This window comes from Nipponia nippon, unplaced genomic scaffold (assembly GCF_047370975.1).
Source record: "Nipponia nippon isolate SJK-2023a ecotype South Korea unplaced genomic scaffold, ASM4737097v1 scaffold_2, whole genome shotgun sequence".
In the NCBI taxonomy this organism is placed as follows: Eukaryota; Metazoa; Chordata; class Aves; order Pelecaniformes; family Threskiornithidae; genus Nipponia; species Nipponia nippon.
In genome coordinates this window covers 67,403,331-67,418,550 of record NW_028262336.1, presented here as the reverse complement: position 1 = coordinate 67,418,550, position 15,220 = coordinate 67,403,331, and the positions used below count along the sequence as shown (strand labels likewise).

At 40.3% G+C, this 15,220-nt stretch overlaps 1 protein-coding gene across 1 annotated transcript in view; it reads right to left on the bottom strand.

Annotated features, from left to right (window-relative positions):
• COL4A1 (collagen type IV alpha 1 chain) overlaps window positions 1-15,220 on the bottom strand; it is a 131,039-nt gene that overhangs the window by 26,042 nt on the left and 89,777 nt on the right. The window contains exons 21-34 of the mRNA XM_087758281.1: window positions 14,796-14,960; window positions 12,918-13,013; window positions 11,875-11,958; window positions 11,066-11,136; window positions 8,195-8,386; window positions 7,151-7,319; window positions 6,706-6,798; window positions 6,503-6,607; window positions 4,968-5,065; window positions 4,519-4,669; window positions 4,068-4,181; window positions 3,493-3,660; window positions 2,849-2,938; window positions 2,090-2,242 (exon numbers count right to left, since the gene is read on the bottom strand). Of these exons, the coding sequence (XP_087614407.1) occupies window positions 2,090-2,242; window positions 2,849-2,938; window positions 3,493-3,660; window positions 4,068-4,181; window positions 4,519-4,669; window positions 4,968-5,065; window positions 6,503-6,607; window positions 6,706-6,798; window positions 7,151-7,319; window positions 8,195-8,386; window positions 11,066-11,136; window positions 11,875-11,958; window positions 12,918-13,013; window positions 14,796-14,960 (1,749 nt within the window). The remainder of the gene's footprint in view (window positions 1-2,089; window positions 2,243-2,848; window positions 2,939-3,492; window positions 3,661-4,067; window positions 4,182-4,518; window positions 4,670-4,967; window positions 5,066-6,502; window positions 6,608-6,705; window positions 6,799-7,150; window positions 7,320-8,194; window positions 8,387-11,065; window positions 11,137-11,874; window positions 11,959-12,917; window positions 13,014-14,795; window positions 14,961-15,220) is intronic.

Sequence of the window (15,220 nt, the reverse complement as noted above, 5' to 3'; positions counted from 1 at the left end):
CAGCAAAGTTATGGAGTATAACTAGGTTATTTTTCTCTGCTGGTACTAAGTATCTTTGGGTTGAAGAGAATGAGATGGGCAGAATAACAGCAGAAATTTGCAGGCTGGGGTCTGTTTGGAACCTACCCTTCCAGGCTGTGTGAGCCAGGCCAATCTGTAGACTGTGTGTGGTCAGGAAAAGGTAGAGCATACAAGTTTGCAAGCGTGCATTATTAGTGCCGGAGAGATGAAGAAGTTAGAAACCAAAGAAATTAACCATTTGAATTTCTCAGCAAAGGCTTCTTTATATGCATGTAACCAGTGCGCCTAATTTGGATTTCTGGAAAGGAAATAAAACTAATTATCAATCAGTCAACCTACAGGCCAATAGTAGATAAGAAAATAATGAAAAACAACCTGTGTGGATTTGTTTTAAGGATTTTCATACCACTGTATATATCAAGATCAGAAACAAATGAGAAAATTTAATCTAGATGAAATCTTTATAGGCTGGGAGCCTCATCAAATACAAAAGTGCTCTCAGAAGCTGCATCTCAGCTGAGAGGCAGATGAACTCCACACGTGCTTCTGCCCTCCCTTGCAGTCCCTGGCTGTCCAAGCTGAGAGGCACTGCCTATCCACATGCCTAGGTTTCTCTGAGACCCAACCGGGACACACGTGCCCAGGTCTCATTCTGAGAAGTAGTCAGGACATGGAGATAAGAGGTACCTAGACTGGGAAACTCTCCTGTTCCCACAGTTCAAATATAACATAGTATTATTGGTGATTCACTGCCAAACTGGAAAGAAGTCTCAAGTGCTCTGTCCTGGGCCCAACAAAGAATACATTGCTGAAATGTACAGGAGACACTAGACCGGAAAGGCTTGAAAAGAGGACAGGATTAGACTGCAAAAGGATTTTGAAGAGTTGGAGTAAAGGTTGAAAATCAACATCATGAAATGCATAAAGTGTAATACACCCCATAAATGGTAAGGAGAAGTCAAAAGCATGCATACAAAATGAAAAACGATTGCATAGGCAGCAGTCCAGAAGTAAAGGACTAAGTATTATAGCTAATCACAAACAGAGCCGGCTGTTGTTTCAAGAAAGGGAAATCTCATTCTAGCAGGGCCTGAGTTGAAGTACTTCACTTGTTTCAGCAAAGTGCACTCTAACAAGGATGCAGCCAAATTGGGGAGAAGTCAGAAAGGGTTACACGAATGATAATTATTTCAGGAAACATGATATACAATGAAAGGCTGAAGGATTTGGTTGAAGGAAATGGAAGACTACGTGATCTCCATAGCTCCCTTCTAAGCCCTACACTTCTATTTTAACTTAAAGAGTTTTCATTTAATTAAAAATTCTTATGGGATTTTTTAACAAAAAGTAAATCATAATAAAAAAGGACAAATAATAAAAATACATAAAATATATACTATTTTTTCTTTGAAAAGTGAAAGAGGAGAGAAAATGATCTTAACTAAATTTTCATGCAGCAGTAAAAATAAAAATCTAAGAACGCATTGTCTAAAAAACCTAATATCTCTACCACCATTAAGTTTCTAAATAGAAAGCTGATTGCCTTTCTCCGGCATATTTCCAGATGTTTCTAAACTGACATAAGTTGATCTTTTGGTATCAGTGGCATACACGTGTCTTGCCTGAAATTTCCTCAGGTCACAAAGAAACATGTGTGCCAAAACAGGCTGCCTACTTTTTCTTACAGTATCAGCTGGTCTTCATAGCCACAACAGTGTTTCCACTACATGTTTGACATGAAAGACAGCTTTTCTCTTCTGGAAAGCTCTAGTTTCTACTTTTAAAGTTTCTTTTCTTTTGAGAGACTCTGGTAAAAGAGGTAAAATAGATTCTGTAAGGGCAAACTGAACCTCTTCCATCCAACCAAAACCCTTTCTGTCTGTGATTAATCTTTGTTTCTATGGAGTTGAACGATACTGGAAAAATATCTGCATTTGGTGTGTGAAATTCTTTAATCTTACTTTAAAAACTGTTGCCTAAAACTAAGATACAACTGAACTCAAAGCATTGCTGCTTAACCATATATGAGTATTAATTACTCTTATCCACAGTTAGAGACTAAAGTTACCTTTTTCTCCTTGATCTCCCTTTTGGCCTTTGAGACTAACCATGTCCATGTTGTCCATCGTTCCAGGTTTGCCTGGGAGACCAGCTTCACCTTTATCTCCTTTGACACCAGGATCACCCTGTGGTCCAACTACACCTTTGAAACCTTGGCTACCTATAAAGGGACGGCACAGAATATTACAAGGGCATATAAAACTTTGCAAAAACATTTCGTAGACAACAACAAATGAAATTAGCCATTTATTCAAATTTTGAGCATTGAATACCATGCTCTGGAACATCTCATTTATCTCATATGAAGTTTTTTTATACCAAGACTTCACAATAGCTCTGTCAAAAAAGTTGACATATTTTTCCCGTGTCACAGCCATTTATTTTAGACTCTCAAAACAATAAGGATAGGAGTTTCACAGTAATACAGGGCATTATTTGAAGGATTTAATTAAGACCTTCCTGCTGGCTTTTTATAATTTCAAACACAATATTTTTCTTGGAGTAATATCTATATCATCCTTGCACCTAGCAAACCCTTACATTGTTGAAGAATGGATCAAAAACCCTGGCTCGGTGCCCAAATCCATGACTGCTCCTAGGACATGGCTTTCTAAATTACACTATTTCTAACTCACAGGAAAGTTACTTGACATAAAACATTCCTTAGGCCAAGCATACTCCCTATATTTGGTTACTTCCAGACTTGTCTTCTGCTGGGAAAAAGGTGGATTTTACAATTTTGGTTTTGAGAAAATCTTTCTCTTACCTTTTTCACCAGGCAACCCTCGATCTCCAACTGGTCCAGGAATTCCTGGCAATCCAGGAGTTCCCATAACTCCCATTTCTCCTTTGGGTCCTGAAACCGAAGTGAAAGAGTGAATAACAGAAATAAAGCAAGCCATGTAAAGAAATACAAGAAACAATTATTTACTCCCTATCATATTAGGAATTGCACTACTTAAGGTAAAATGGGACAAAGAAGATGATTAACCTAAAAGAGCCTGATAGAGCAAACAACAGCAAAAATACTGTTATGAAAACCAGAATAAAACACAGTTTATAATGGGTTTTTGACAGATTCTTAAAGCTTCCTATCACAGTAAACAATGCTGTCATTAACAAAGGCATTATTAAAACCACATTCTGTCACTGAAACTGTGCAGAATAATCCCCTTTCATTATTACAGGCTAAAGGCTAGTTCCTGCAAGTTGCTGGATTTGATCCACCAAAGGACTTGAGTAGCAGTTCAGTAACACGTGCACAGAGCTGTTTTACTGATGTCAGCCCGTGTGTCTTCCCAGGCTTGGGCTCTTTGACGGATCAATTCCTAAACGAGCGAAAGGGCATGCTACCACAACTTAACAAAACAGTTGTCAAAGATGCTTGTTTCCAAGGGAAAAGATGTGTACCTGCCGATCCTTTCAGTCCAACGGACCCCTGTGGACCTGGCAGGCCGGGTAACCCCACAGACCCTGGTACTCCGGGCTGGCCCTGGCTACCTTTATCCCCTTTTGGTCCTGGCATATCTAGACCTGGGATACCAGGGAAGCCCCTTTCTCCTTTTATTCCAGGAAATCCTAGGAAAAACAGAAAATACAGGATTAGTCCTTAACAGAGCACGGGGAACATCATTAATATCATATTTGATAATGTCCACCTGTGGTTCAGAAATTACTTGGCACGAAGAATGAAGACTCAAAGCCAGACAGCAGAAATAGTCCTCATTTTCTAAGTGAGGCTTTGATCCTATATATATTACCCACTGATGACCTGAGGAGACCAAAAAAAATGGCAGGCGTTTTCTCAGGAGGCCTCACCTTGTGTTTTGGACCAGGCGGAGGAGAACCGCCAACATGCTCCCCTGTGCACCCTCACCAACCTCACACCACAAAACAGTTCACGAGCAACGCTTTTACCAACGCCAATATCCATTTATGTCAAAAGTTTGCTCCTAAGCACTGTCATGGGAGCATCTTCCTCTCACCTGGCGGTCCCTGGGGTCCCGGCTGCCCGGCAGGTCCTGGCGATCCCTGCGGGCCCAGCCCCGGCGCACCGGGAGGGCCCTGCAAGCCTTGCAGTCCTGGGAGGCCGGGGTCACCTGCGGGGAGACAGAGACATAGACCGAGCATCCTCCAATGCTATTTGAAATCTTGTTTGCTGAAGATGCTAGACAAGACGCTTTGGAAGCACTTGGCCAACAAGACCTCATTTCAGCCTCTAATACCTCCTGCCTGGGCTCGGAGGAAGGGCTGCTCTTTGCTGCTAGCATTTGCTACTGGTGGTTGGTAGGAGAAAATGAGGGGAAGGAAAAAGGGCAATACCCTGAAATATCAGTAGGATATCTCAGCGGTGAATAGACTTTTTGCTGCACGTATGGGGGAGTGACTTTAAAAAAGAAATAGAAATACAGAGCTGTATTTTTCTGGCAACGTTACCTCTCAGTCCTTGCTGTCCAGCTATGCCCGGAAAGCCTTGCTCGCCACGTAAGCCAGGCAGTCCTGGATTTCCCTTTTCTCCAGGGATGCCAGCTGGGCCTGGGGGGCCTGGCAATCCCTTAGGGCCAGGGAGACCTACACCAGGTTCGCCCTAGCCAAAGAAACACAACAGATTGGGAATCAACACATCAAAACCAAGAATCGATTCACTGACTGTATTTAAATCACTCAGAGGCAGAGGACTATACATGACTTCAGGGGAAAGCGTAAGCCCTTTAGTGTTAATGTCAAGCATTCATCAACTCTGTTCCTTTGTGTGCATGGTGGGAAACATAAGATGAAGGACATTTTGGCCAACTTTTTTTTTTTTTTTTAAAGAGCAGGATCTTTGCACACATTCCTGTTAACATGGGCAGTCACAGATAACAGTATCAGCAGCTGACACCTACTTTTTGACCTTGTAAACCTGGTACACCTGGCAAACCATCCAGGCCAGGGGTTCCCGGAGTCCCTGGCAGACCAGGCGAGCCAGGCTGACCTTGGAAACCTATAAAACAAAACAAAACTCACATCGTTGCTGTCTCTGCCTGTAAGTGTCCTCTGCTGTTTCTTCAAGCCTCTAACTGAACTATTCACATCCTCACAGAGATGTGTTTAAAAAGGTCTGTGTAGTCTTTTATGTCAAACTTCTAGGGATGCCAGCACCCAAATGTCTCAACAGAGATTCAAATGCTGAGCTTCGTGCAGCATTTGGCTTCTGATGAGAAACAACCACCCAGAAGAAATAAATGTTGAGTGTCTCCTCTTAAATGAATAGCCTTGTGGGTTCATGTCATTGAGAAACATCCTGTCTGCAAAACTGGGTTCCCAAACTCTTCTTCAGAAAAGGCAACTTAATGTGTGGGGCATCAGACTGAGGGATGCACAACAAAATCCATCTGTGAGTCAACACCTTTTGTTCAGTATATGTGGTGTGACATATCCTACACATCCTGCTGTGGGCTGCACACAGAAGGTCTCTATGCCACAGCTGGCCCATGCACTGCGCCTTGGGAATGCAGGCAGGAATACCTACAACATTCTGCAAATCACTTAAAGATAGCACTCACTCAACACCGGCACACACTCAATAAATTGAGATGAAGCTCCTTTCCCAGGCAAAGGTTTCAGGGAGCAGGAAATCCAGGTTTTAGGCTAAGCCCCAGGAAGGTCATTGGGCAGACCTGAATTCAAGGAAGGGTCCTTGAAAGAAATGTATTTGATATGTCATTCCTTTCTTGCTGGCAATGGGCCTCTTCCATTGAGGTTCATCCCATGCCAGTCTCGGAGGAACTAGAGGTGGTCACAGGCAAAGATTCGCCCTTTCTCCTTATTAAGTGTTTCTGCATTGGTGTGTGGAATCATAATAAATGAAATAATAATGAAGACATACGAGAATTTTGGGGATTGAGGTGGCTGCTGAAAGTTCAGTCATCTAGTTCTAAATGAGTAGCAGCACTATGAAATACATAAGCTATGTGCATACCCTGACAATGGCCATGCAGGGAAGACTAAACTTATGCTGAGCAAGCTGGTATTCTCACCAAACCACTCTCAGCCACATGGGACACAGCAGAGCTGCTAGCTCTGGCCCAAAAGTGTTTATAGTTACGTCAGCATGTTTTTTTGACCAACCACACACAGTGCTTCATCTCTCAGAAAGGTAATCCCATCTCTCAGCAACCTCAGTTGCTGCAATGTAAGATGTTGTACTATATCACTTTCTATTCTGGCAGTAGCTTTGACACTGTCTGTATCTGCACCACATCACTGCACAAAGCAAGTGTGCGTTGAAAGTATGCTTATTGTGGTGCTTGTGGACTTTCCAAGAGAGGTTCTTCAGCTGCACCTCCCAAATCTCATGCAGCCATGGCTGGATGATAATGCAGGCCTCCATCCACACTCGAGTTACACCAGCTCTGTTAGATGGATAACTTTATCTTACCTTTGGGTCCTGGAGGTCCAGGGAACCCTATACCTGGCTGCCCAACAGCACCTTTTTCTCCTGGCAGGCCGGGTCTACCTGGAAGCCCAGGATTCCCTTTGTCACCTTTGTAAGTGAAAACAAGACTAATGTTAATACAAAGGCTAGCTTCTGGGGAACAGAGCCATTACAATCATCAGACAAAGATTTACAGGCTACTGTACCTTGGGGTCCAGGGAAACCAGGTGGCCCAGGAAGGCCATCCGCCCCAGGAGGTCCGGGGAGAGGTACAGTTCGTCCTGCTTCGCCCTTTGCTCCTGTGAATGTAAAGATGTATTAAGTACAGGAACCGATGACATTATACAAGAGAGTTTCACCTAGCCAGCAATATTAGTCCATCCATATCATTACAACTGACTTGTTATGAAGGTTTTTTGTAGAAGATTTGTAGAAAACTAGGATGAACTTAGTTTAGGATGAACCTAAACCATCCCATTTTGCCATACAAACTCTTCAAGAAAACTGCCCTCAAAGATTTGCAATTATACTGCTGAAAGCAAACTGATTTAAATTAGAAAGTCTTTTTATTTCAGTCTTAAATTCCAGTGATCGTCTAGTTGTACCACTTAAGGGCACATTTATTTTTTTTAAAGCATACTATAGCATTACCTGGAAGGCCTGGTAAACCTGGGGTTCCAGCAAAGCCTCTGTCTCCTTTGTCACCAGGTAACCCTGGCACGCCTATCCCAGGAGGGCCCGGAAAACCTCTTTCACCACGTACTCCAGGGAATCCAGGTTGGCCAGGGGGACCACGTTCTCCTTTCAAGCCAGCTGTACCCTAATTTTTGGAAAGTATAAGTGTACTTCTTGCCTGATTGGCAAGACAGAACACGTCATCCTCTCTCTTTAAGTATTTTGTAATTTGGATTTAGCACAGGTAACTGTAATGCTGAAGAAAGTGGATTTTTTATCACTGAGTTAAATGGAAATAGAACTGGGTTCCATGTGGAACAGCACGTGGAAATCATACCTAGTGGGCAATGCAGCCAACTGGACCATGTAGGCTATGTTCCCAGTGGTGGACCTGGGAAGAGATGTGAGCTCCACATTCAGCTCCACATCCATATCAGCTGAACTCTCTATCAGTGCAAGACTTTGAAGCATTCGTTTCCACAAGAAGAGAAGTATGCTAGAAGAGAGTTCAATCTTGTCTTAACAACCTCTACTTGGATAACTGCATTCCTTCAATCATCTCCAGATATCAGCTAAGTCATCCACACTAGTTCTTACTATCACGCTGTGAGAAAGGGTGAAAGGAACAAAACTATTGTCCATGCCCACAACTTTGTAGGGGAAGTAACCTTGCTCTATAGTCCTGAAAGTAACAAGCCATGCTGAATACATCTGAGTCAGATCACTTATTTGCATGACATGTAAAAAGAAAGGGTCAAAATCTAACTCTGAAATAGTCTGTTGCTGAAGGACTGTCTTCCTCACTAGTCCCAGGGAAACTGGAGTCTTCCTCTAAGGAAGAATGAACTACTCAAGGTAGGGACAAGATGTGGAACAATGAATGAGGCCAATAAACATAAAGCACGTATAGGGCATAAAAGCATGTGAATTCTGATCTGAAAGACAGAATGTACAGGACAGTATGTAAACATAAACAAACACACAGTAGCACAATATGTAAACATAAAGAAACACACATACCGATGCTCCTTTCGGACCCTGGGGACCTGGGAATCCATCTTTTCCTGGTCTTCCTTCTCTTCCAGGAATACCTGGTTGTCCTGGGAAACCAGGATCTCCCTTTTCACCTTTCAGGATAGAATCATAAGAAAAATCTCCTGGTTCTCCTTTTGCCCCAGGGCTGCCCATAAGTCCTGGAGTGCCGGGGGGCCCCTGAAATTTCATAAATTCAGATGTCATCAGTTGCCCTACCAATGCTTCAACTGATACAAAAGAAAACAAATCTTCAGGAATTAAAGAGCAGACCCAAATCAAGTAAACCCTTAAGTTTTCGATGGAGGAGGTCAAATGAGAATATTTTCCAGGACACAGCAGTGTGAATAAGAAATTAATGCAAATCTTCTTGTCTTGACCATTTTGTCATTTATCATATCACATCACAGGTATATCATTTTAGATGGTGCATATAAACTCATACCACTTAGACAAGAACTGCAGGCCATGACACCAAAAAAATACTCTGATTTTTCAGTAGACTACCCACTGGATTTCAGTTATGCATATTTATACAACATCAGCATCAAGGTAAACGAGGCTTTTTAAAAAGGTATTTTCAGAGTTAAAGTGTTTGCCCCAACCTTTAAATGCTGAACTCTGTGGAACATACTTCCCTGATGCAAATGCAACAAAAGTATCTCTACATTTCCATGATAATTTACAATACCAGCAGAAGTAGTATTAATACAGGAAAATAACACACTTTCAGTATGCAAAGACAAACTCAGCCAAACTTACAGGTTTAAATTGCTTATACAAGCCCCCCCCATGATTTTCTTTCTTTCAAAACCTTTTAAATCAACTATAATATTAATCAAATATATAGACTGTCTACAAAATTAAATTAATTGTCTTATACAAAACTCAAATGTTATTTGCACAAGAGCTAAGGCTAACTGAAGGCTGAAAGCTTCTCCCTGGGTAGTTTATTTAAGACATTCAGCTGATGCAAATACACATTTCCCTTCATTACTAATGTTCACTGATTCTGTACAATTAACAATCACAGTCAGTTGGTACTATCAGAATACTACGCACATGCTCAGAAAAGAGTTTTGTAAGCTTTCCTGGGAAGAAATTATCTACCTATAGGATTTCCAGAATTCCAGTTTTTCCCTACATATTTTCTAGGACTTATATGAACTTTTCTTATAGGAACAGCCTCTCTAATTTCAGGTGAATCAAAGCTACTCACTAGGGTAGTAAAGCACAAGCCTCATGGGCAATATCCACTGCTTATGGCTGATGTGCACCCTCCACTTAAACCTGAACCAGAACACAGTCAAAGGTAATCTTTCTATTAGCTTTGGTGGGTCCTGGATCAGACTCTGATGCTCTGGCATGGCTCTAAACAATGTGAGCTTGTGAGGCTGGCCTCTATGTAGTTTTTCCAAGCTAAACTATATGCTGGATCACCACCTGGCTGAACTTTGTGGAGCAAAACAAGCTTAAAAGCATTCAGAAGAGCAACCAGTCCTTGTCTGATGAAAGACATGAACAGACCTTAAGAGGCAATAAAAGGAAAATATAAAGGTGTGGCAAAACATGTGCTGAGAACAAATGCCAGACACAAAAAAAGCTTAAATACATTAGGATGCCTTTTATTTTTCTCCATTGTTTCTTTCATGGATCCCATTGATATTATGGTAAATTCAGTCACTGAGTAATACCATCTTATTTATCGTAATGGAAATAGAGAATGGACTGCATCCTAGCTAACTTTCATGGGCTGAATTCAGGCATCTGGGCTTTATTTATACTCAAGGGAGAGAAATAGATTCCTTGAGTAAGGAATTCATACAGGTGGGTTGGTTTAACTTCTGAAGGAGCCTCTTTCTCACTGCTGGGCATAGAGGAAACTTGCATAACTCCAGTGTGCGTTAAAGCTAGCACACATGAATGTCACTGAGAAGTTATGTTGCCAAAAGTGATCAGCTGGAAGGAGAAAACAGCTTTGGGGAAAAAAGTCTGGGAAGACTCTGACAAACTCAGTCTACTTACATTAGGAATGGTGTCAAAATCCATGTTATATTACAGAACGTGTATGCTAAGGTAGGTGTTGACAGCATACCACAGCATACGTAGGGACACTCAAGTGAACGCTGACAAGATCAAATGTAGTTGTGCTAGTACAGTGCTCATCTAGGAGTAATTTGTGTTACATTTTAGACAAGTGCTATGCTTATGGCTGTTCTGCTTCTGATATCTAGCCTTACTCACCGAGAGTCGTGTTGTGCTGTGTCAACATAATTTACAAGCGATCATATTATCAGGGCGCTATTCGCTTTCACAGCCGCCCTTTATTTCTTCAAAACTATTTAGCTTTCCTGCTAAGCAGCTATGTTTTATGGAATATACTGCACACATTTCCGAAAATTCAGACAAACTGCCAAAGTATATTGCATGCTAATATTAGACTGCTTACACTACACTAGATGGCACTGTCTCTCTCTCAGTATATGTGTACACAACAGCAATGAGTTATTGGAATGATTCACATGAAGGTCAGTGCAGACCTGCATCTGTTTCCTGCAAAATCCTACTTTTTACCCAACTCCACTGCTTAGCTTGCTCAGCCAGAAGGTCATGTGTCCTGCTGAGCTCTTGAGAGGGGCAAACACAGAAATATAACCTGTTTCTGACAGCTCTTTTTTCCTCTCATAGCTCAACCCCACTGCTTCCTAGTTTATTTTGCTAGGCATAGTTCCTTAATTTTATCCTATCACTGTGCTGGTCTGTTTTTAAACTGAACTATTACACAACCACACTGATGATCACATGTTTTTTCATCACGTGCCTCATAGGACACATCTCATTTGGCAAGGCATTACTTACAGGTACCCCTGGAAGGCCATCAAGTCCAGGTAAGCCTCTGTCACCCTTGAAACCTGATTGTCCTGGAAAACCTTATCAGAGAGACAAAATACAATTCTATTTATTACATGCTTTTACAAATAGCTCATTGTGTGTGAATTCTTTGTGACCCTTCTCAGAGTGTCTCATTCCATCCCCAGTTATATTAACATAATGCTGCTAAAGCCAGTGAAGTTGTCTGGATTCATGTCCTCATGTGCTATATGTGTCTGCATTCATAAACTCAGAAGCTGATGATTCACTTAAGTTAGAAATGAATTCACCTTACTATTTAGACCTATCATGTAACCAGTGCAGTCTTAAAACTACCTAAACCATGTTCATTTTTCTTAACAGCCACTAGAACAAACATTAGGTATAACAACACTGTTTGCATGTGGCACTTCTCTCATATGGTAGCAGAAAAATAATTATTTTTTTTGGCCACAGAATTTAATGCTAGGATTGTATATATGGGCCACTGCCAAGCCTGGGCTCATAGGGCAAATGTTTTCCACATTATTTTTCACTTTCACAATCTTCTGTTAAAATATTTGGGCCACAGTTTGCAAAGACCTTCCATTGTGGCCAGTTTCTGCTTCCTTGGTAATTCTTGTTGATTGCATCGGAAGTTTGGAATCAGGCCAAAAATAGGAATATTCCATCCTCCTTTCATTAGTTGTACAAACAATTTGATTAGTGGGACAAAAAGTAATTAACTTTATCATATATGCTGCATTTTTAGATTTTAGCCTACGTAGTTAATTCTCAGGTAGTTAATGAGTTTTTACCTGCTGGACCTGGTGGCCCTTGTGGTCCTGGAAGTCCAGGAGGTCCTACTTTATCACATAAGGCACAGGATTCACCTTTGTCACCTGAAAAAAAAAAAAACCAAAACCAAAACAAAACCAATGAATAACAATGAAAAGATTTAAGAAAACTGCAAGCAGGTGGATTCAGGGACAAATGTCAATTTAATACACTTCATGTTGAAAGAATAAAAATAAATGTGCTACTTCTAATTACATGCTTCAAAGAGAATTTATCAGCAAGCTGATATTCAAAATTCTTTAAAATTTTTAAAGGAATGGCATGAAAATCAACTTAAGTCTTATCCTAGGGACAATATTTAATAGATCAGTTAAAAGGGACCAGGCTGAAGAGGATCAAAAAGAAGAAAAGAAATATACACTGGGTATAGAAGAAATAAAAAGATTAAAGCAGAAAAAGGAGAACCTCTATAGTCACTGCAATTTTGCAGTTTTAGAAAAGCAGTGAGCAGAATGAGATTAGGAAGGATCAACCATCGTGTAAATGAGCACAGCTCATTTTTTTATATGTCCATTTAGTCAATGCTGCTAGAACACATGGTTGACAGTCCTATTTATAGGTGTTACAATTTTAGCTTCAATTATACTCATGGCAATGATTCATAAACCATTTCCACTCCTAACTCATCTGCCCCTCTCTAATTCTTCATCTCAGAACTCACATCTTAAATTGCCATGAACAGTTCAATTTACACTTAATGGGACTATGCTCAACCCTTTCTTTCTTCCCAGCTCCTCTTTCAGCCCTGCACCATCCTTTATCACTTTCCAGCAATGTGTAGGCTAAGTGAAATGTAAATGAAGTTTGTGTCACACAACTTAATACACAATATCCTTCTTTTACTCACCAGAGACTCCAGAAACATCTTCCATGACCACGACCTACTTGTTTAACTAACTTGAAGTACACTTCCTCTGGATCCAGCCTAACTTACCCAGCCTCTTTACATACCCAAGCTCCAGGGTACAGAGCATTAGAAAGCAATCACTTTAAATAATATTACCTTTCTCTCCCATCTCTCCTGGAAATCCATCTCTTCCTGGAGGTCCAGGACTACCTGGTGCACCAGGTTCTCCCTGCTGGCACTGATCAATTCCATCTGCAATGGAAGTGCAATAAACAATATTGTTTGACAAATGCAAGTTTCCATTATAGGGCTGCATTTATGAATGTCCCAGCTGAATGTATCTATGAACAGTGATAAGTCAGGACAGCATTTTATTTTTCTATTTATTTTACTTGGAAAAATTTAACTGGGATTCTCTATTCTGATTCCATATATACTGCTCAAGAAACCCCAAGAATAAGAGAGAAAAGACAGGCTCTGCCATAGTAAGGTTACAAACAACTTTCACATAAAATCTGTATTTGTTGTAAGTTTTGGCTAAGAAAAGTGCTGTGGGTGAAAAAATTGCTGGTTTGACCCTGAAGAGAATGGAGAATCTTGAAGTTCTGAAGAAATTCATTAAGTAGAGTTTTTTGTACCCTGACTTTTGTTTTCAGTGTTTTAGGAAACTTTCTAGGTCAAGAACAGCTTGTTAACATCTATATAACTTCTTCGCACTGATCAAACTTCCTGAAAACAAGAAACTTCATGTTAGGAACTGAAATAGGTAACAAATGAGAATACAAATTGTGCTTGTTCTGTTTGATGATATGGCACATGTTCTGACCCAATACAATAAAACATCATTTTGGCCAAAGCCAGTAGTCAAAATGTTAATGTCAAGTTTAGCAAACAACAGTTAAATGAAAACAAATTGTTTCCCATTATGCACTTGAAGAAAGCTGAAGAAATGTCTGGGGAAGGAGCAGAATTAAGCAGCGACAGAAACATGTTGTATGAAAACGAGGAATTGCTCTTACTTTCAGGGCAAGGTAAGATTTAGCTATTTAATTCCATATTCTAGGTGCTGGATTTTGTACAGCTTCATTGGCAAACACAGCAACAGCTAGGCATCTTCAGTTGTTTTTGAACCCAGCATTTTGGTTTAGGAATTCAATAGAGAATAATGTTCCTTTCAATAGTTTTAGACTACCTAAACTACTGTAATAGGGATATCATTCTTTATGTTGAAATGACAATTTAACTCACAATATCAGTATCACCTACAGCAAAAGTTTTCCTTAAATAAAAGAGTTAAAACATCAGTTGTAAGGAGCTATTAAGCATGGACCACTTTCATATGTACCTTTTTCATTGCTTCATTGCAGAGCAAAACCAAAATATTTTCCTCTTTCAAAATGCTTTATCAGAATCTAATTATACATAGCTGTATAATTTTGTTATCATTACTACTAATGTTACTATGTATTTGTCACATAATTACTAGCTTTTTATTTATCTCTGTAAAGCAAGTGTTGAGCCCATTCTCCTGTAAGATAATTTCATTTTACAACAAAAACTTCTAGCAGACTGGTATCTCGGTCAGCAGTTCTTAGACCTGTTACATAGATTGGTACTGCAGACTTGTAAATTGTGATACTGAACAGCTATCTTTTATGCCAACAATATTAATACCTGTTATTTTTTTAACTGAAAATTTATAAATACCTCTAAATTGGCACATTAGGACACAGAGGAAACCAATATGTCTTAAGGTCAATTATTTGGTTATATTGTAACAGTCCACAATGTACTTAGGAAGAAATTTTAAAAACATTTAGCAAAGAATCCTTGGAAATCCTAAGGAAACAAGTGGCTCACTGCATCATGGAACAGCTTTTACTTGGTCCATTAAGAACTCACATATGTTTCTTCTACCACGTAGATGCGTTCTGACTATAGCTTTTATAATCTTGTCTCCTTATCCTTTTTTATGTGCATGCAATGTGCATTATTGAGTCTTCATTGTGAAAAGCAGCCAAGTGCTTTACCTACCTGTTTTGCCTGGAGGACCTGGTGGGCCAGGCAACCCCGGGGGACCTGGGAAACCATCTCTTCCAGGGGGTCCGGGTAAAGAGAATCCCGGAGAACCCTTTTCACCTTTTTCACCTCTCTCTCCAGCAGGACCAGGTGATCCTACCTTGCCTGGAATCGGTTGACCTTTGGACAGAGTGAAAAATACATGAAAAAAAGTTACTAGCAGAAAGACAGTAACATTATCAACACATTAGCTTCCATGAGGTTTCAGAGAGAAACAGAAGAATGTTATTGTAAAATAAAAAGGGACTGTATTTTTACTATTGGTGATTTATACAAAACTGAGGTTACGTACACACTACAGCTCCGAATAACTCACTTTGGTTAGGTCCCTACAAACACTCTTATTCTGTACTAACTGCCTTTCTGAGACTTAGTTTAAT